The sequence below is a fragment of the Galleria mellonella genome, unplaced genomic scaffold (genome assembly GCF_026898425.1).
Source record: "Galleria mellonella isolate WM207_F2 unplaced genomic scaffold, CSIRO_AGI_GalMel_v1 utg132, whole genome shotgun sequence".
NCBI lineage: Eukaryota > Metazoa > Arthropoda > Insecta > Lepidoptera > Pyralidae > Galleria > Galleria mellonella.
Window position 1 is genome coordinate 7,109,906 of NW_026441989.1, and position 21,279 is coordinate 7,131,184.

Consider the following 21,279-nt stretch of genomic DNA (forward strand, 5'->3'; position numbering starts at 1 on the left):
TATTACCTGGGGTTGCCAGATGGTGGAGTGCCATGCAGGGGTATAATTTTAAGATCATTTATAAGCCAGGTACAACAATGTCCCATGTTGACGCCCTCAGCCGTAATCCTATTGAGGTCCCATTGAATTGTTCCGAAGTTCGAAATATTAGCACAGATTGGATAGCTACCGTTTAACAAGGTGATTCAGAATTAATGCGTATTATAAATATATTAAATGATAACGAGACTAACAGTAATTTAGATTTAAAAAAAAAAAATGTTGGTGGTAAAAAAAAAAGGGGGTTACTTTGTAGGAAAACGGCTGACGGTGATCGTTGGGTTGTCCCTAAGGGAGTAAGATGGCAGATACTAAAAGCTAATCATGATGATATGGGTCACTTTGGATTTGATAAGACTTATGATAAAATACATCCATGGCTCATTTAAACAGAACCGGGAATGATACAGATTCAAATAGCGCGGACGAATACTAGTCTGATCGTTTGATTGATTGCATATTGTTTAAATTAGTTTATATACATATATGTACATATTGTTAAGTTATATAACTATCAAAATAATGGTACTTATAGTGATTTAAGTAGTCAATTTATATATCAAATGTCATTGAAATTAGTTGTTTGATTGAATTCTGTACACTATATATATAAATGAGATTGTCAATTAATTTATATAAAGGATTAATATTTTTTGTGGAAGAGTTTAAGTATTGTTTAATTATATTAACCTGTATACTGGTTTTACCAAGTTTCAGTAACAAGAATTATTAATAAACAAATATAAAACTTAAGGACACGTTGAAGATATGTATGAGGCTTTAACGTGATATTGTTGTAGACATGGAGGGGCTACAACAATTAGTATAGTAATTTAATTAGATAAGTTAGAGACACATTGAAGACATGAAGGGGCTTCAATGTGATATTGTTGTAGACATGAAGGGGCTACAACAATTAGTATAGTAATTTAATTAAATAAGTTAGAGACACATTGAAGACATGAAGGGGCTTCAATGTGATATTGTTGTAGACATGAAGGGGCTACAACAATTAGTATAGTGATTTAATTAGATAAGTTAGAGACACATTGAAGACATGAAGGGGCTTTAATGTGATATTGTTGTAGACATGAAGGGGCTACAACAATTAGTATAGTAATTTAATTAAATAAGTTAGAGACACATTGAAGACATGAAGGGGCTTCAATGTGATATTGTTGTAGACATGAAGGGGCTACAATTAGATAAGTTAGAGACACATTGAAGACATGAAGGGGCTTCAATGTGATATTGTTGTAGACATGAAGGGGCTACAACAATTAGTATAGTGATTTAATTAGATAAGTTAGAGACACATTGAAGACATGAAGGGGCTTCAATGTGATATTGTTGTAGACATGAAGGGGCTACAACAATTAGTATAGTGATTTAATTAGATAAGTTAGAGACACATTGAAGACATGAAGGGGCTTCAATGTGATATTGTTGTAGACATGAAGGGGCTACAACAATTAGTATAGTAATTTAATTAGATATTTCAGAGACACATTGAAGACATGAAGGGGCTTCAATGTGATATTGTTGTAGACATGAAGGGGCTACAACAATTAGTATAGTAATTTAATTAGATATTTCAGAGACACATTGAAGACATGAAGAGGCTTCAATGTGATATTGTTGTAGACATGAAGGGGCTACAACAATTAGTATAGTGATTTAATTAGATAAGTTAGAGACACATTGAAGACATGAAGGGGCTTCAATGTGATATTGTTGTAGACATGAAGGGGCTACAACAATTAGTATAGTAATTTAATTAGATATTTCAGAGACACATTGAAGACATGAAGGGGCTTCAATGTGATATTGTTGTAGACATGAAGGGGCTACAACAATTAGTATAGTAATTTAATTAGATATTTCAGAGACACATTGAAGACATGAAGAGGCTTCAATGTGATATTGTTGTGGATATGAAGGGGCTACAACAATTAGTATCGTAATGTAATTAGATAATTTAGAGACACATTGAAGACATGAAGGAGCTACATATATCAATAATTCACGACACATAATATGAATAGCATTATATAATATACTTTTTTTTTCTCTATTCTATTTCACGAGACGTGAAAATGTCAGGAAAGGCCGACTGTTAGCATCTTTACATTTAGTATACCAATATTTTATTATATTTGTATCATAACTGTTGTCAAGTGCCACTGTTGCTGATTTGATTTAACTACAAAATGGTGATTTGTCATTTCCGGAATAATTATTTACCCGCCAAAACAGTCGACATAAAAACTAGAAGTAACAACGAACAGTGAACAGTTGTGGATTGAACATTGATCAGTAAAGACGTATAATTTGGTAAGTCGCTTTAATACAAATGTATTTTAATTGCAAAGTTGTGGAACTGTTAATACATGAGTTGGATTCCCCTATAATGACACGAGTTTTATTTCATAACCACCGACCTCTTAAAATGGTTACTATTTTTTACCAGGTGGGCAGTCAGCTCGTTGGCCATATAAAAAATGTACTTTACTCATAAAAAATGTACTTTGCTCATAATAACACAATAGATGTGAAACATTTTGAAACACTATTGCGAGTACATTCACGTTGGGCCCACCCAACGAAAGTTAAATCTCAGTTTTCTACTAAAATATTCAAGGAGACCGTATTTCATTGGCCTACCTCTCTACACCTATATTTTCGTTTGGGTTAGTTGCCAAACAGCAGGGGTTCTAAAATGACCAATTTTACCGTTACCTACATGCAAAATAGTACCTCTATTTATATTATAGAGTACACAATTTAGTAACTAGTTTGTTCTGCTAATTTAACTATTACATACAGCAATTCTTATCTAGAAGTATAAAGAACCACATTTTGGTACAATGTGCTCCTTTTGATTTCCATAGAAGCTGACAATTAACTAAATTTCAAATATAAATTGTTTTTAGACCCAATTAAGCGCTATATCTAATGTGTCGACGCAGAATCAAATATATTCTATTACACTAATATTATAAAGAGGAAAGATTAGTATTTTTGTGTGTATGTTTGTAATGAATAAACTTAAAAACTACTTCACCGATTTCAAAAATTTTTCACCATTAGAAAGCTACATTCACCCTGAGTAACATATATATTTATTGCTAAAAAAGATTAGGGATCTTTACTAAAACTTTAGCAACGTAACTCAAGGTGTAAAAAAAATGACAAAAAAAATCTTTCGTCGCGTACGCTGCGGAAACTATTAGTGATAGAAAAAAAAGTATGTTCTACAATATTGAAGAAAATATCAATAATTACAAAAAACTCCGCGATACTATATGTCCAACTATTATTGTTATGTTATGACAAGTGGTTATTATGATAACCACTTTTTAAAAAGTTGTAAAAATGTCCACCCGTGCGAAGCCGGGACGGGCCGCTAGTTATCAATATAAATAATAAATTTGCTTCAACTCTACCTACTGCCTACAGTTTTTGTAAGTATACATTATTTTACAGAACACGTCTCCTACTAACAAGGAAGACATGAGCATACATTTTTGACATGATATAACAACATTAAACTAAATTCGTTTATGGCACAAGTCTCTATGCGTACGAGCTTAGTCCTGAAAAATATGTTCTGTAGATATAACGATAACAACAACACAAGCCAGGGCTGCAGCTAGACCCAGGTTTATGGTAAGACAAAAGAATTTTTTGGTAGGGTAATAGTTACAAACGACTTCTGAAAGGAGAATTTCTCAATTTTTCCTGTATATTTTTATATACCTATTATTTACTAACTCTAATCATAAATCAATAAAATTAAAACAAATTAGCTGCAGTATTTTTTATATATTTGATATCAATACAAAAACGCAAAGAAGTTAAGAAGGATATTTAAAAAGAATGTGTAGGTGTTGTTTAGGTTTTTTTTTTAAATAAGCTTTAATAGCTAAAGTTGTCTGAAACAAATTAAAAAATATATACTGACGATATATATATTTTTTAATAAACAAATTTGATTGATATTCGTTACACTTTACGCAGACAGAGCTGCAGGATCATATAGCTGGTGTTCAACATGTACTACCCACAGCCACAACACAAATAACTGCTATTGACATAATTATGTGTAATCAAACGGACGAAAGGGTAGACGTTAACTAATAGATCACTTAATTCCTGGGTCGCGACAATTTCGCTGCGCTACTACAGCCATAACATCACAACATACAGAATTTACGCTTCTAATCTCACACATTGTAATTGTGTGGTAAAGAGTAGTACATAAGGCGTATATTATCATTTTTTATTTTACTTTAGTATAGGCTGTCCCAAAAAGTAAAAGATACTAAACTCTACCATCTTGTTTGCTAAGCGCGCAAATAGTTGGAGTTACTATTTCATTATCACCCATAATAAAAAAAAACCAAACACATCTCTACCTGAAACCATAGGTCGCGCGACATAACGAGAATGTTGTTTATGAGGCTGTAGTAACCATGCGTATGAATTTTTTAATCATCATAATAAATACAATATCGTCAGAAGTTTAGTAAATCAGCAATGATATTGAAATAAAATTAAATAAATTTAAACTTTAAATAATTATTGTGAACTTTTTAGTTACAAATAAAAAAAAACTTTTTAAATAGTTGCTTTTTATTAAGAAGCTTAAAGAATATAATTAAATAGCATTCAAGACCATTAACATTGTCATATATATTATTATTATTTAAATATATCTTTTATCAATCTTGCTATTATTTATCGTAACAAGTATAATTAAAAATACATTTAAAAATGTATACAAATTATAGCTTACTCAATAAACATTTTAAAACAAACAAACAAATTTCATATTCTGCTGTCACAACTTAATGAACACCCAAAATTAAATACAAATATTTACCAATCCTTATATAAAATTCGGGATAATTCCAATCAAACAATAAAATCTGTATGATCGGCATCAGATATATTTTATTATTAAACCCAACACAAGTAGATTAGAGCGATTTATTACCTGGCTTTGACGATCCTCCGCAGCGCAAGTACATATCGCGTTACACGTATTCAAATAAAAAAATCCGGGTTCTACAATTTGTGTGTGTTAAATGGAGTTAATATTTAAGATTTAATTAAATTATACCTTATTTTTTATACAACTTAGAATGACATACAAGCTGACGGCCTACATGATGACTAAAATGATAACCGTCACCTATAGACATAAGCAGTACCATGGATAACAGATAATAACTGTTTCAACCATGATACCCCCCATGTATCGCGATTCCTGAAGATTAAGGTGTTATGTTTCTGTACCCTATAAATTTACTGCCATATTCCACACTTTAAACCGAAACATAACCACGCAAACACAACTGCTTCACGATTGAAACACGAAAGGAACAAACTTGACTTGAATTAAAAAAATTAAAGTTTCCCTCATTGATTAATTCTCGGTTCTTTTTTTATTTTTATTGTATATAAATGATCTACCTTTTGTCACACAAGATAAATGCGATATAGTATTATTTGCAAATGAGACATCCTTGATATTCAAAGTAAACAGAGCAACTCAGAATTATGACGAACTAAATAATGCTTTGTTGTGACTCCTAGATTAGTTTAAAAAAATACGACCTAGAACAGAACTGAAATATCACTTATACCAAAGCTTATATTATACTAACATTATAAAAAAATCTGCATTACCGTCGGGTTTACTTTTAACAATTTCGTAATAAATGCTAAAAAAATTAAATGTCATTTTTTTACTTTCCCTTCTTATTTATCCCAAATTGAAATCTTTTTTTTTATACCACTGAAGTGGCAATGAAGCATACAGCCCGCCTAATGGTAAGTGGTTACCGTAGCCTATGAACGCCTGCAATGCCAGACACGAACACGTACAGTTTCAATAACAGACTTGATTTGAATAATTTAAATACCTCTTGCGCTATTTATTAGCCTGTATTAATACAAATTTATAATTGTAAAATCTTTTGATGAAAAAAGCAACTGTAAAATTTCTTGCCCGTTCTACTCAATTGAAATCATATTCTGAATAGACGGCAGTGTCATAAAAATGGCTATTCAAAAATGCTTGTAATTAAGTTTACTTGAATAAAAAATATTCTGATACTAATAAAATTAAAAATAAATAATAAAATATATTATGTATAGTTTTGCATAGTTTTTCAAAATTTAATTTTATTCGCCATCTAGTGGTAAATTACAACAATATAGATAAAGTATTCGCTATGAAAAACATACAGTGCCAACTTTCATAGCAATCGGTCACACGGTGTCAAAGCCTATTAATCTCAAATATACTAACATTTATTTTTATATACATATAGCTATAAATTTGCCATACGTTACTGCTTTACGATGTTATGCCTCTTGCATGTGTCACATTTGATTGATTACACTAGCAATACACACATCCCTGGTTTACGGCAAGTCACTGAAACAAAAATTGGTGAAACATAATAGTCACTACAACCAAACAGGTAAAATCAAGGTCTATTGATTTGTCACAATCACAAACTACGTAGGATCAACAAAAACACTCATCTACCAGAGGGAGACTTTGTACAAAAGTCTTTTGCTTGGGCACCTTTGTCCCATTTGTGTTTCTATCGTGAAACAGTTGTTTGCATAGCTGTATTTCGGTTTGAAAGGTGGGATATGGCAGTGAATTTACAGGCTACAGAGGAATAACACCTGAGTCCTCAGGAATGAGAACGAAAATGACGATATGTCCATGGTACTGCTCATGTCTATAATCGACGGTTACCACTTTCCATCAGGTGGGCCGTCAGCTTGTTTGTCATTCTAAATAGTATAAAAAAGAAAAAAAAACTAACTCTAGGCAAATTCTAAAGTTAAATTTGAAATACGCTTAAGAAGAAGTTGCGACTTCGTCTACGTCACCAACTTCAACATTGACAGAGATAAAAAGTAGCCTTATATCCTTCTCATATCGTACTTGTATACTAAATTTTATGATTACGATTGATTGAACCGTCAGGGCACCAAGAGACTCATGCATTTAATTTATTATATTGTGCAGGCATCGAACTTCCTACCATCGAAAGACAAAAAGACATCAGGAATTATTACATATTATGAATTTTTTTCTTATTACATAAGTTATGTACCTACTAAGTAGTCATAAATGTTTACCATGATTATAATAATTTTATATACAAAAATCTAATGTCATGATGTTTGTAGTCGAACTCCTCCGAAACGGTTGACCGATTTTTATTATTTTTTTAATGTATTTTGGTAGGTATGAGAATAAGTCATAAAGTATATTTTTTTTTTTTCTCTCTTTTGGGGTTACCATACCATTTTCACCCATCAAAAAAAAGTCCATTTGTTTTTATTTATTTTATTTTGGCACAAACTGTCATAAAAAAAATTATACTTATATTTTTTTTTTTTTTTTCTTTTTTTGTGGCGTTCACCCCGATATTAGGGTATTTTGCCAAGAACAAAACGGGGAAACGATAATAGTAATAAAAAAAACCTAACACAAACGAATTTAGAAAGGATAAGGATTAGGTCTAGGATATTTATAGGATATGAAGGATATACTTGTACATATGAGAATATACTTATAAATATATAGGAAAAGCAATTGATGCAACTATAAATGTATTCATGTAATATAACTAAATCTTAATATTGTTATCATATATATATGAAGATAGTATTTTATAGATAATAGGATCATTGGAAGAAAGTAGAGTAAGAATAGAAGTTGGGAATGGAACACGGATGGATCGGAGATGATTAAAAAGGGAGGTGTGGTCAAATTTAGAACATGAGAAGAATATATGATTCAAGTCCGCCACTTCAGCACCGCAATTACACGACGAACTTTGTACAATACCAAGCTTGTATAAATGAGAAGGTGTGCATACGTGACCTAGACGCATACGAGTTATAATAGTTGTTGTGGTCTTTCCAAGCTTTAATTTACAAAACCATGGTTTGAAAGGAATATCGGGTTGTATAAGGCGATAAAATCTTCCTTTTATTGTACTTGTTTTTTCCCAATATTCCTTCCAGGCATACCTTAAATATATTTTTGGGAGACAAGCTAGGTCACTACAGTAATTATGATACGGATACATATCACCACAAGTTACAGCCTCTCTTGCAATAAGGTCAGCTTTGTCATTGCCGCTAATACCACTGTGTCCTGGTAACCAGGCAAAAGAAACGGAATAACCTCTCAACATGCAAAGATAAAGACTTTGTCTTATGTCACAAATAATGGGATAAACTGGTTTTGATTTAAACGGATATTTGGCTAGAGCTTGCAAAGAGCTCATAGAGTCAGTGAAAACTATTGCCTTATGTAATTTCATTAAAAGTATATATTCTACAGCTTTTAAAATACCATAACATTCCCCGGTAAAAACTGAAGATTCCGGTGGAAGTTTAATTTTTTGAACGATATTAAATTGTGAATGAAACACACCCACACCTACACAACCGCTATTGTCTGGTTTTGATGCATCAGTAAAGATGTAGTGCCATTCATTCCATTCAATGTCAGTTATAAACATAAATTTGGCATTCAATTCTGAATCATTTTTTAATAACCCAAAATCATATTTAATATTAGGAGATAAAACTAAAGATTGATATGAGCATTTATAAATGGGAAAACAGGACGATGTAAAAGTGGGAGATTCTATGGATTTATATTTTTCATAACTTTGTATTAAACATGGAGGTTTTTTATGTTTCCAATAAGATGAAGACGAAATAAAGATATGTAGTTGAGATAACTTTTGAATAAGCGGATGATCAGATAATTGTAAACAACGAAAAAAGAAGCGATCAGATAGATATTGTCTTCTTAAAACCAAAGGTGGATCACCGACTTCGAGCTGTAAAGCATTGATTGGACTTGATTTCATTGCTCCAGAGATAATCCTCAAGGCCTTTGATTGAATTAAATCCAATTTCTTAAAAGCAAATGAACTTCCTGGAGCTAACAAAAAAGTTCCATAATCAATGACACTCCTTATAAGACCATTATAAGCAAGTTTTAGTGAAACGGGATGTGCTCCCCACCAAACTCCAGCAAGGCACCTAAGAATGTTGAGGTTACGCTCACATTTCGTAGAAATATAATTACAGTGGGACAGACCTGTTAATTTATTATCTAGCACGATACCTAAAAATTTAATTTCAGTCTTTATAGGAATGTATGAGTTATCATAAAGCACCTTAATTTGTTGCGGTGATCTCATTCTTGAAAACAAAACTACACTACTCTTGGTTACAGAAAGATTAAGACCATTTGCATCTAACCACGTTTTTAACAAATCTAATGAATCAGATAATTTGTCAGAAGCAGATTCTATGGACTTCGCAATAAAATATAATAAAGATCATCAGCATATTGTAAAATTTTGACGGATTTATCAAGGAACAATTCTAGATCGTATGTGTATATGTTAAATAAGATTGGACTGAGAACAGATCCTTGTGGAAGGCCTTTCCATACTGTTCTAGATAATTTGGTATCTTCATCTAAATTCATATATATTGTTCTTTCTGATAAAATATTAATAATGAAATTAGAAAGCATTACCGGTACATTTAAAGCTTGTAATTTAGTTTTTAAAATAGAAATTATTACATTATCATAGGCAGAATTTATATCTAAAAAGGCTGAGAGGATTGACAAATTTTGTGAGAAAGCTATATGAATATCTGAAATAAGAATGCTCACATTATCTAAGGTGCTCTTACCTTTCCTAAAACCAAACTGGTTCGGGGATAGTAAGTTATTACTTTCTAAAAACCATTCTAGACGGTTCTTCACTAAATGTTCAGCTAGCTTTAGTAAGACAGAGGAAAGTGCAACAGGACGGTATGAAGATGGTTCAGAAGGTGGTTTATGAGGCTTTAGAAATGGTATAATAATCTGAGACTTCCATGAAGTAGGTATATTTCCCAAAATAATTATGGAATTAATTATATTTAAAAAGTAAATTAATGTCGCATCGCTAGCATTTTTAAAAAAGGAATACGGTATACCGTCTTCTCCCGGTGCAGAGTCTTTAATACAAGCTAGAACACCTTTAAGTTCTACAAGAGTAAAAGGAGAGTCAAGTTCGAATAATTCGTCAGAGACGGATAGAGAAATATTGTAAAGGCATTCCGGCACATAACTAGGAGCAAGACGATCTAAAAATTTATTCGCTAAAGTTAAATCGAGTGCAGAACGTGATGTATGATCACTAAAGGCAGATCTGAATCTTTTAATATTATTCCAAACGACTGATGAATTAACTTCTGGACAGATAGAAGAACAAAATCTTCTCCAACCTTCCAATTTCTTTTTTTTCAGTAGTTTTCGAGTAGAACGTGAAACTGCGGTGTAAATTTCAAAATTTTCTGATGTCATGTAATTATTATAATTTTTTTCAGCCTCTTTACGATTTTTAATTGCTTCCGTACAATCTTTGTCCCACCAAGGTGGGAGGGAATTTTCCCTGAAGCACTATTTTTAACAGGAAATAATAAATCAGCAACCTCCTTCATATTAATTATCAAGTCATTACAACATTGATGTTCATTTCCATGATAAACAATAGGTAACTCCGATATTTTATTATCTAAATATTGTTTGTAAATATTCCAGTCTACATTTGATAAATTATATTTAAGTCGAGGACCACTCTTTCGACTTGAAGGAATGGAAATTGGAAAAGAAAGAATGAGGGGAAAGTGATCGCTTCCGAAAGTAGAGGAATGAGGATACCACGACAGTGAAGAAGCTAAATCAGAAGAACATATTGAAATGTCAGGAGCACTAAACCCTTCATTCGGTGCAGTTCTACGTGTTGGTACATCTGAGTTAATAATACATAAGTTGTAAGTGTCAATTATCGTCAGGAGTTTTCCACCATAAAAATTAGAAGTAGAACTGCCCCACGATTGGTGTTGAGCATTAAAATCGCCCATTACGAGAAAAGGTTTAGGTAAAATTGAAAATAATTGTTCTAGTTGTGAATATATTTGGCATGTAGGATCAGGAATATATAAAGTAACAAAACAGATACCATTTATAATTATAGCAGCTGCATTAATGCCGCTATATACAGGAAGCGAAAAAGAAGAAAAAGAAGGGAGTTTTTGACCAATATGGCAACACCGCCATATCCGTCAGCTCTATCATCACGGAGACTTGTAAAGCCTGAAATCCTAAAAGGATATCCTGGCTTTAACCAAGTCTCTTGAGAGCTATTATAAAAGGATTATATTTATTAATCAAATAAAATAAGTCTGATTTCTTGTTTGTTATGCTACGACAGTTCCACTGAATTATTTGGACTTTGTAATCCATTGTGAGAAGTTAATAATTGAGAAAATACATTGTACATGGCATCGTTGGACGGTGGTAAAGTTGTTTGTATCATTTTTGATTGCGATAACACTTTAATAAGCATGAGAATAATATCAATGATGGATTGATTATTGTCAATATTATTTGATGATAATGCACAACCATTAGAGGGAGCAGGAATATTATATTCCTTAACTATGGCTTTATGGGCAGAACGATCATATCCTTGTTGTATTTTTTGAGGAGAGCGTGGTTTAAGTGTAACTGTTTTTTTATATGATGATTGTATATGTGGTAATGATGATTTCTCTTTAAGGAAAGAAGATTGAAAATGAGATTTATTGGAAGGAGATGATGATGTTAATACATCTGAATATAGTTTAGAAGTTGGAGGATGAAATTTTGATGCTTCAGCATAAGAAACACAACTATGGGCCATTGTTTCTTTAATGGCTTTCTGACGTGCATATTCAGGACATTTTTTACTAATTGCTGAATGAGAACCATTACACAAGATACAAGAAACATTTTCCTCATCTACTTCACATTTATCACCTGTATGATTTTGCCTGCATTTATAACACCGAGGATTTGAACGACACTGCATCTTGACATGTCCGAACCTACAGCAGTTATAGCATTGGATAGTAGGGTAAATGTACAAATCTACAGTTAATGATGTGTAAAACATAAATACTCTTTTTGGCAATATTTGTCCATCAAAAGTGATAACAATGGTTTCAGTATTAATAAAACTTGGTTGTCCTTCATTAATTGTCTTTTTCTTTATTCTTCTGGTTTTTAGAATTTTCCCACAACCTATCGGTACTGATATATTTTGGATTACTTCCTCTTCTGTCCAATCTTTAGGAATACCCCTCACAATTCCCATACGGGTTACATGGAAAGAAGGTATAAATGCCTTAAAATTATGTGTCTCTAAGTTACTATTATTTAAAAATGCATTTGCATTTTCAAAATTTGAGAAAGAAAGCGATAAACGGTTTCTTCCTATTCTTTTGAGGCTACCATTCACTATATTATTTATCTTATTAGTGTGTAAAAAGCGACCAAATGCAATAGGATGTAATGTAGTGTTATCATTAGGATGTGTTTCATTTTTTTGTACATGAACGACATAAGGTGCTATATCCTCGGCATTGTACAAAGTTCTGCTTAAAGTACTGGGTGGAGAAGCAGGTTTAACAGACTCGGTATTGTTTACAACTGGTATTGATACTTGAGTTTGATTCTCATCTTCAATACATTGACAATCACTATCTTTAATTTTAGATTCAAGACCCTTGGTGTGCCTCCTTCGTTTTTTATTGCAATGTTTGCAAATGCGACGTTCACCACGTACTCGCTTACGTTTAGAACTTGCAACGCTAGAACCATCTGTGTCCATACTAGATTCACCCAATATATCAAAACTATTATTGAATGGAATAGTTATATTTGCAGACACCTGGGGGGTTGTCCCCCCAGGGTCTATAGGTGGATCCATAATGTTAATATAGGTAATTTACTTACCAATATTTACAGCAACAAACACTATTACTACAAAATATACAATCTAATACACAATATATAAAAAAGACTAATCCTTATATAATAAAAATAAAATTAATTTAAAGAAGATCAAAAAACACTCCCGCTTTTTTAAACGTTTCCCGCGCTTTTTTTTCTAAAGTATATTTCATAACGCTAGTCATCTAGGGTGTTCCTCTCTAAAAAAAATTGCGGGGTTACCATACCATTTTCACCCATCAAAAAAAAGTCCATTTGTTTTTATTTATTTTATTTTGGCACAAACTGTCATAAAAAAAATATACTTATATTCTTTATATTATATAAAAATAGACAATGAATACCAAACATATATATATATAAATTTAATCTCATCACAGAAGGCAGTTTTCCAAAACCTATAAAAACCACATCAGTGACTTATATATATGGATAACTGCCCTTATTCTAATGATACCTACTAAATATGTACTTACATATGTTTTAAAAAGACTTCACTGCAAAATATCTTTTTATTCTGATTTTACAATTTCTATACGGGATACTATAGTGTTAGGATCGTGAAAAATCTGTACTTTGTTAATTGGACAATGTAATATGTAACAAAGGTGTAAGTTAAACTTCATAACGTAAAGGTGTCACCCATATAAACAAAAAATCTAAAGCAATATTTGTTGTCCTCCTTGCTACTAAGAAGTAGCTTATTGATGTTTAACTGTTGGGCACAGGTTTATGAGGAGGAAATATAAATAAAAAAAAAAAACAATCAATTAACGAACTTTTAATTACATATACTAGGAATCTGTTTAGATGTTAAATATATAAAAATAAAAAAAATTATCTCTATGAAATAAAAATAATCTTAACCAATAAAATACGTACAACAGATTTCTATAGTATCATTCATCTCTTGTATTATTTATTAGAATGCCCTAAGAATCTGGAGGGAAAGAAATTGGTAGTAACAACCCCATTGCTAACAATATATCCTATCAGTTCGATCTCTACATGGTACCCCGTGAAAACCATCGTAGTTAATTCTTTTGAAATCGCCACAATACTTTCATCCTTACCTACCTATCATCTATCCCTGATGCCACGCTGGTGCCCCACCAGCGTATACCGATAGCGCAGACGAGGTTACTATTCCATTCTCACCTATTAAAAAAGACCTACGTACCTATCTATTACACATCTATATTAGAGAAAAAGTTACTATTAGAAAAGGGGATATTAAACCCCACTGCTAGCAATATATCCTCTGAAATTGACCTTCACGCGGTTCCTTTTGCAAACTATAAATAAAAATTGTTGAATCCATCACAATAGGCTAACTGACTTGGTTTCATCCTCGCCTATCAACATTCACTGGTGCTCCACCTGCGTGTACTGATAGCACTATTTACTATTCCATTATCATCCATTAAAATACGTTTTTGCTATGAACGCAATAAAAAGAATGTGCTTCCAGCCGGTAAAACACAAAAATATTATAAAATATAGTCTATGATTATAATGTTGCCAGATGCTAACTTTCTTACATTATTTGTAATATGGTTCACTAAAATATTATTACACAAGATTTATATTTCACAAAAAAAATATCTTTCTTTCTTAGATCATTGTTCGTTCTTTCATGCTAAACCTCATCTTCCCTTCTAATTCGCCTCTTTTTTTGTAGTTTTCTTTACCTGGTTTACTCTGTACAGTGTACCAACAATTTCTCGGCCGCTCGTAAACATCGAGGTCCTTTAACGGAATTGATAATCGACCTAATAAGTGGTCCTTTACAAGATTTTCATCCCACACTTTCAAAACAATTAAAATAAAAATTTTACAACAACATGTTTTAAGACTTTTTAAATGGTTTTTTTATTTCATAAAAATTTTTGTTTCGTTGTATAAAATATAAATAAAAATTAATACCTTGAAAATTTTATATTCGATATGAATGTTTTGCTTTATAATTATTTTACTATTTATTTAAAATACACACTAAATGACAAATCAACAACAAAATTAAATGTAAATTTCTATATATTAATTGGCCTCTAATGCATAATAGAAACTATATATAAATTTTGTTATTATGAAAGTAATTAAAGATTTTTACACAACCAAATTTAAAAACTAATTTTATGATATTTTATATGCGTATAAGTAGATGAGAAAGGGCCTTAATCTAATGTATAATACTAAATTAATGTACGTTTGCCTCCTACCCCTAAATTTATTTTAACGAAGTCTTCTCACATTGTATTCTTAGGTATATGTTCAACAAATTATAGGCAATGCCAACTGGCCATGTCCATATTTCAATAAGTACACAAAAAGCCTTTGACTACTCCATCATAGATTACAGTCGTGAGTATATTAAATAATTTTTAATAGGTATTATATTAAAATTGAAACAATAATATTTTAAAATGAATAAAACTAGGCAAAGAAACGTAATTAGTTCAATCATACAACCTGGCAACACTATCACTGACAGTGGTTGGACTAGACGACAGCTCATCTTATTGTATTTTATTTAGGTGGATAAAAAGCTTCATTTTTTGTTTTTCTCAGTGCTTAGGCTAATAATAATATTTAAATACGATCAAATATTCACAATGTGGGACCCAACTCACGTGCAAGTAACCGTACAAAAGGCTCGTGGACTTTTAATTAAAGGCAAAAACGGTACAAATAAGTGTTTTGTGACTATCGCCCTCGGTAAGGAAAAATTCCAAACTTCTGTCAAACACAAAGCTACTGAAAATGTCGAATGGTTAGAGGAATGTGAACTACGCATTCCAACACACGGAAATACTGCTGAAATTGTTTTGAAAGTGTGGGATGAAGATCTAGTTAAGGACCATTTATTAGGTCAAGTATCGATTCCGTTAAAAGACCTCGATGTTTACGAGCGGCCGAGAAACCGTTGGTACACTCTACAGGGTAAACCAGGTAAAGAAAACGACAAGAAAAGAGGTGAATTAGAAGTGAAAATCAGTTTTACCGTAAAAGAAGGAAGCCTCAATGATCTAAGCAAGAAAGAAAAACATAAGTCATCCTTATCTAGCATCGCTCAAAATGTTGGTGGTAGTCTTATGAGTATTGGTAGTATTGAAAAACGTAAAGGTCTGAAAAAATTTGCCAAGAACCTTGGCTCCAAAATAAATTTGAATAAGAAGGATAAAAAGAGTGACTCATCCTCTCTTAGTGGGAGTATTGGAAATCTTAAGAACTCTACAATTTCCACACCAGATCACTCCACTCCCAAAAGACTATCTGAAGAAGCAGACCCTGGTGTTATTAGTGAAGATGAAGATGAATTTGCTTTTGATGATCTATCTCATAAGAGCTCTGCAAGTTCACTTAATGTTCACACACTGCCTAGAGGCCATAAATACACTCCTTCACCAATCAATGCTTCATTAGAAAACTTGGGAGGTGGAGAGTTTTTGAGAAGATCAACAAGCAGCAACTTGGCAAATTCTGACAAATCAGTACCACAAAAACCAGTCCGACTAAGTCTTGACACATTCACACCACCACAGGCACCAACACAATTAATTGATAAAAATGATGAATGGTCTCAGAAATTATACTCACGTCCAAAATCCAACAGCCAAACCACTATAGAGAGAGAAAAGTCATCAAGTTTAGAGAGGAATAATAAACTTGATAGTCCAAGTTCATTGAAAGAAAAACCAAGTCCTAAATTCTTCAAAAAATTTGGTGGCAATAATAAAGCAAAGAAATTGTTAGAAGAGCGTATTATAGTTGGTGAAGAAAATATTGTTGAAGAGGATTCTATAAACCCTGCATACAATAGCATCCCTAAGTCTGTGATAAAGCAATTTGATGGTAAGTCACGAGAAGATCTGATTGTTCTTATATATAATTTACAAAAGGATGCAGAAATTGAAAAAAAGAAAAACAAAGATTTAGAAAATTATTTAGATGAACTTTTACTCAGGGTGATGGAGACAACACCTAGAATTCTACAAAATCCATATGTTAGAAATAACAGCATGCACATAAGAAATAAGTAATGTATTTGAATGGGTACAAATATTACATAACCCTCTTTCAAAACATGACATAATACATTCTAAAAGTTAATTTGGCATGATCTTCAACATTTGGGAAATTTGTTAGTTTATATGTTATGCAATGTAAATAGAAGATTTTTGTGCCTGACCTATAGTGCTCATAACAGGGGCAACATTAATAGATTTAGAATCGAATAAGATATTTGGCATAGAAATAACTTAGTTAAATTTCAGCTCAATGTTTAAGACACTGTCTGGAATTCATGCAGACAAAGTTTCAGGCATATTTAATTCAGTATCATTGAATATGAACACTAACAATAAATTAATATATTTTTTAAACATTGAGTTATTTTGATTATTAAATTTTCTTTCTTCATTGCCCATTTACAATGGCATAATCTAACAAGACCAGTGAGAAAGTAGTGGAAAGTCAAACTAATATTTATATATTATTGATATACTTTCACCACACTATTACCTAACAACCTTGTTTTAACATTCTGAAATTTGTGCCTTATGTATGTATCTGTGATAAAAATTGGTTAAAAAGAATGATATAACTAATGCAAATTGATTTTGAAGTTTTAGGCTTTCTAGCATGTTTAATTAACATTTATATATTTCTATTTGTACAAATTATTGTAGAGAGTAATTGAACATCCATCCATATTTATGGAATATGTAGCTAACATTTGTTACTTTTAAATATAAAAATTTATATGTGCCAAACTTTGTACCACATCATATTATGGAAACTTAATAAAAATATCCAAATTGAGTTGAAAGTGAAATTCATTCAGAAGATAAATACATTTCTTTTTATCTTTATCTTTGTATTTAAAAAATGTGGGTGTCATATATTTTTTAGTAATTTGTCACATGAAATTAGACATAACAGCTAGATGTATGTATGTCATTGCAAAGCAAAATACAAATTGGTAAACAGCATGTGATAACATTTAAGCTACAGGTGTCATATGATGTGACTCATATATTCAATAAGCTATGGTCTTTTTTGATATTCTATGCCCTTATATTATATAATAGAATACAAAGGAGTTGGATACCATATTTAGTAAATCTCAATTTATATACATATAAATTATGTAGCAAATTATATAAAAAGTTTACATTTGATTTAACTGTCAGCAGAATTATAAATGTTGATATATCCCTACACATCAAACCATAAAAAAAGAAATTCAATGGTTATAAATTATTGAAAAATATTATTTATATTAGAATAGCTTTTGGATTTATACCTATAATAAATAATTAGTGCAAAAAAGTTAATAACTTTATGTTTATTACAATTATATGCAATGTGCAATATCAGATAATAAGTACTGTTAAATATTCCTATTTATAATTTTATCACAGGGTTCAGAAGATATTGTTTTCATACTATTTAACAGTGTTATAGTATTGGGACAAAAATGATGTTACATAGTAAAATCAGCCCACTATCAGTAATATCACAGTATATGATTGTTATGTACACCTCTGTTATATCTTTATTTTAATAGATATAATATCGATGTTCAAAGGTAGAGAACAAAGTAGGTTGTAATGTTATAATTTAGAAATATAAATTTTTAGATGACACTGGTAAAAAATAAATTTATGAATTTTACCTACATCTACTATTTAATTTATAATTCACTAAGAAATGATAAGAGATAAGGATAGATAATGAAATTCTATATACTAAAGATATTATATTTTTAGTCAACTTAAAACTAAAAATTATTTATTTTTATAGATGTAAAGGTATAAACTACCAACTCTTAAGTCTATTAGTTTACTTCCTAAAAGTTAAGAGAACAGTATGTTTATAGTATAATAGTACTTACATTTTAATGGATCTTTTTAAAGGCATGCAAGTCTTTTAGTTTTCTTATAAACTAAACTTCCTGTACCTTACTTGTTTAATAAACAGTATTTTATAAAATATTGCATTTTTAATTACTGACATGAATTTTTAAATTATAATTTTATTCAGTTATAATTAGCTAATAAAACATATTGATAAAATATAAAAATTTATTGTGGAATATATGAAATTTTATAAAATTTATTTGTGACGTCGGCTTTTGACTGGAACTGGAGCAGGTGCATTTGCAGCATAAGTCTTTTGTGACAACTTGTTCATATAGTAAATGGTGATTATTGAAAATATCAAACTGAAATGAAAATAAATTTTAATACTATAACTGCATCTTCTGACTTCTATAACAGATATATCAACATTTTATGAAGATTTTCCTATTAAAAAACTATACAAAAACTACTATTTCACTAAAAATAGGACTTAAATAATTACCATGTAGTGAAGCATATTCTGTGTACCATGCCAGAAGCAACCAAGGCTACAGCCATAGACAATATAATCTCTGGCAACTTCAGTTGGAAGTTCTTGCCAAACAAAGTGGCCTCTAAGTTACCAACTGCCTGTAGTCCAGATATTAAGGAAAAGTATACATTTTAGATTTTAAAACAATAATATAAGAACTATAGACCTGTTCATATAATCAAAATAATTTATTTTGCTCCTGAGGTGCTCATACTGGCACCCCTCAACACCCTCAAGCATTTTTCAGCCATGTTCCCATTCCCAAAGCTCTTTTAATATTTCTATAACTGTCACAGATCGGACAAAAAAGGATTGTTATTAATGTGGATTAGCAACCCTATTACTAGCAATATGCCCTATCAAGTCGACATACAATTCCCCCTGGAAACCGTGACTAATTTATTATTGAATTTGTCACAATGGGCTAACTGACCTGCCTTTTCATCCTCACCAATCATGCCTCATTAGTGCCACACCAGTGTAATTTACACCTGTAGCACAAGCGGGTTACCATTCCATTATCATCCATTAAAAAAGGACTGTCACAGATCTACTAACTTAATAGTTGATATATCTTGAAAACCAGTGTTGAATTAATCAACATATTTTTAATAGCTTACAGGACTAAAGTATAATCACCGAAATTGTTTTATAGACCTGAATAAAAAAAAATTTGTATGTCAAAAAGGATACGGTGACAAAGAACATAAACATAACTGAACCCAAGTAACCGCCAAATATTATTGTAAGGGGCGATTTAACTATGAGCGGTTTGTACATTTGCATGCCGGAAAATATCAAAAGTGCTAGAATTGACGATAATATGAAAGATGTGGCACTGTTGACAGCTGAAACAAAATAACTGTTACATATAAATTCTCAAAAAATAAATTGACATACAAAGTAAATACTTTACCCATTATTGTTTGTATTTTAAATTCGAATTTTAGGATAAGAATTAAATAGAGACAAAAAAAATAGATTTCAAATGAATAATGACATTTGACCTATAGCAATTACAGCAGTGACAGTTGACAGTAAAACGCCATTTGGAGGAGTCATAGATTAAATCTAAGAACCTAAGAACAAGGAAATACATAAAGGGAATGATGAAATATAAACAATAAATTATATGGTTACCTCTTTTCTTCTTATGCTAATATTATTACCAAAAAGAGGACATGACTTTTTTCCCAATTCGTAGTAGGAAATGAATGAAGGCAAAAAATGTTTGATATGTCATTTATTTGACAATAACAAATTTTATATTACTAGATTATATATTCGACACAGTTTATGTAGAAAGTATAAAGTTATATAGAAAGCAAAGATTGTTTCTGATGTATGTCGACTGAATTAAAAAAAAAATATATCTTTTAAAATTACAACCGTTCACTAGTTTATAGTTGTACAAAAATAAACCTATTTCTAACACTTCTTAATTTCATATATTAAACACTCTTACAGACAAATACACATAAGCACAGTTTATCAAATCTGCCAAACATGAAAAAAAATCTATTTATAACAGTACCTTATCTTACGCACCTTATAATAATACTACCTTCCAAACAAAAACAATCCTTCTGGTAAATGAATCCAGTTTAAAAAAGCAAATTGTCTATAAATCTATATATATTTATTGTTAAATAAAGATTATTTATTGTTCATATATACATTTTGATAACTCTGTCTTTTTCCCTCTTTACCCTGCTTCTGTTCCAAGTCACCCTGAATCCAGTATAAATAGATTTATACATACGTACATACATTTTATACATACATTTTGTTAGAAATAATTAACTACTAATATTTAATCATGTAGTTTAAACAACCGTAGATACTTAGAATGCGTAAATAATGACAACGGACGTAACTAAATGAAGAATTGATGTGTAAAAATCGCTTTAGTTTCTATTCAGCCCATTTTACAGTATGAAGTTTAA

The 21,279-nt window shown here is 31.0% G+C and overlaps 2 protein-coding genes across 2 annotated transcripts; one reads left to right on the forward strand and one right to left on the reverse strand.

Moving 5' to 3' along the window:
* The first annotated feature begins 15,415 nt into the window (after nucleotides 1–15,415).
* Nucleotides 15,416–18,931, forward strand: LOC113518315 (rab11 family-interacting protein 2). The gene has a single exon (XM_026903179.3). The coding sequence runs from the start codon at nucleotides 15,550–15,552 to the stop codon at nucleotides 16,975–16,977; it is 1,428 nt and encodes a 475-aa protein (XP_026758980.1). The 5' UTR covers nucleotides 15,416–15,549; the 3' UTR covers nucleotides 16,978–18,931.
* Nucleotides 18,932–19,009: 78 nt separating this feature from the next.
* On the reverse strand, nucleotides 19,010–20,406 carry LOC113518203 (protein KRTCAP2 homolog). Its single transcript, XM_026903007.3, has 4 exons — nucleotides 20,250–20,406; nucleotides 20,027–20,181; nucleotides 19,304–19,431; nucleotides 19,010–19,163 (listed from the first exon to the last, which is right to left on the reverse strand). The coding sequence occupies exons 1-4, from the start codon at nucleotides 20,251–20,253 to the stop codon at nucleotides 19,055–19,057; spliced, it is 396 nt and encodes a 131-aa protein (XP_026758808.1). The 5' UTR covers nucleotides 20,254–20,406; the 3' UTR covers nucleotides 19,010–19,054.
* Nucleotides 20,407–21,279: the final 873 nt, after the last annotated feature.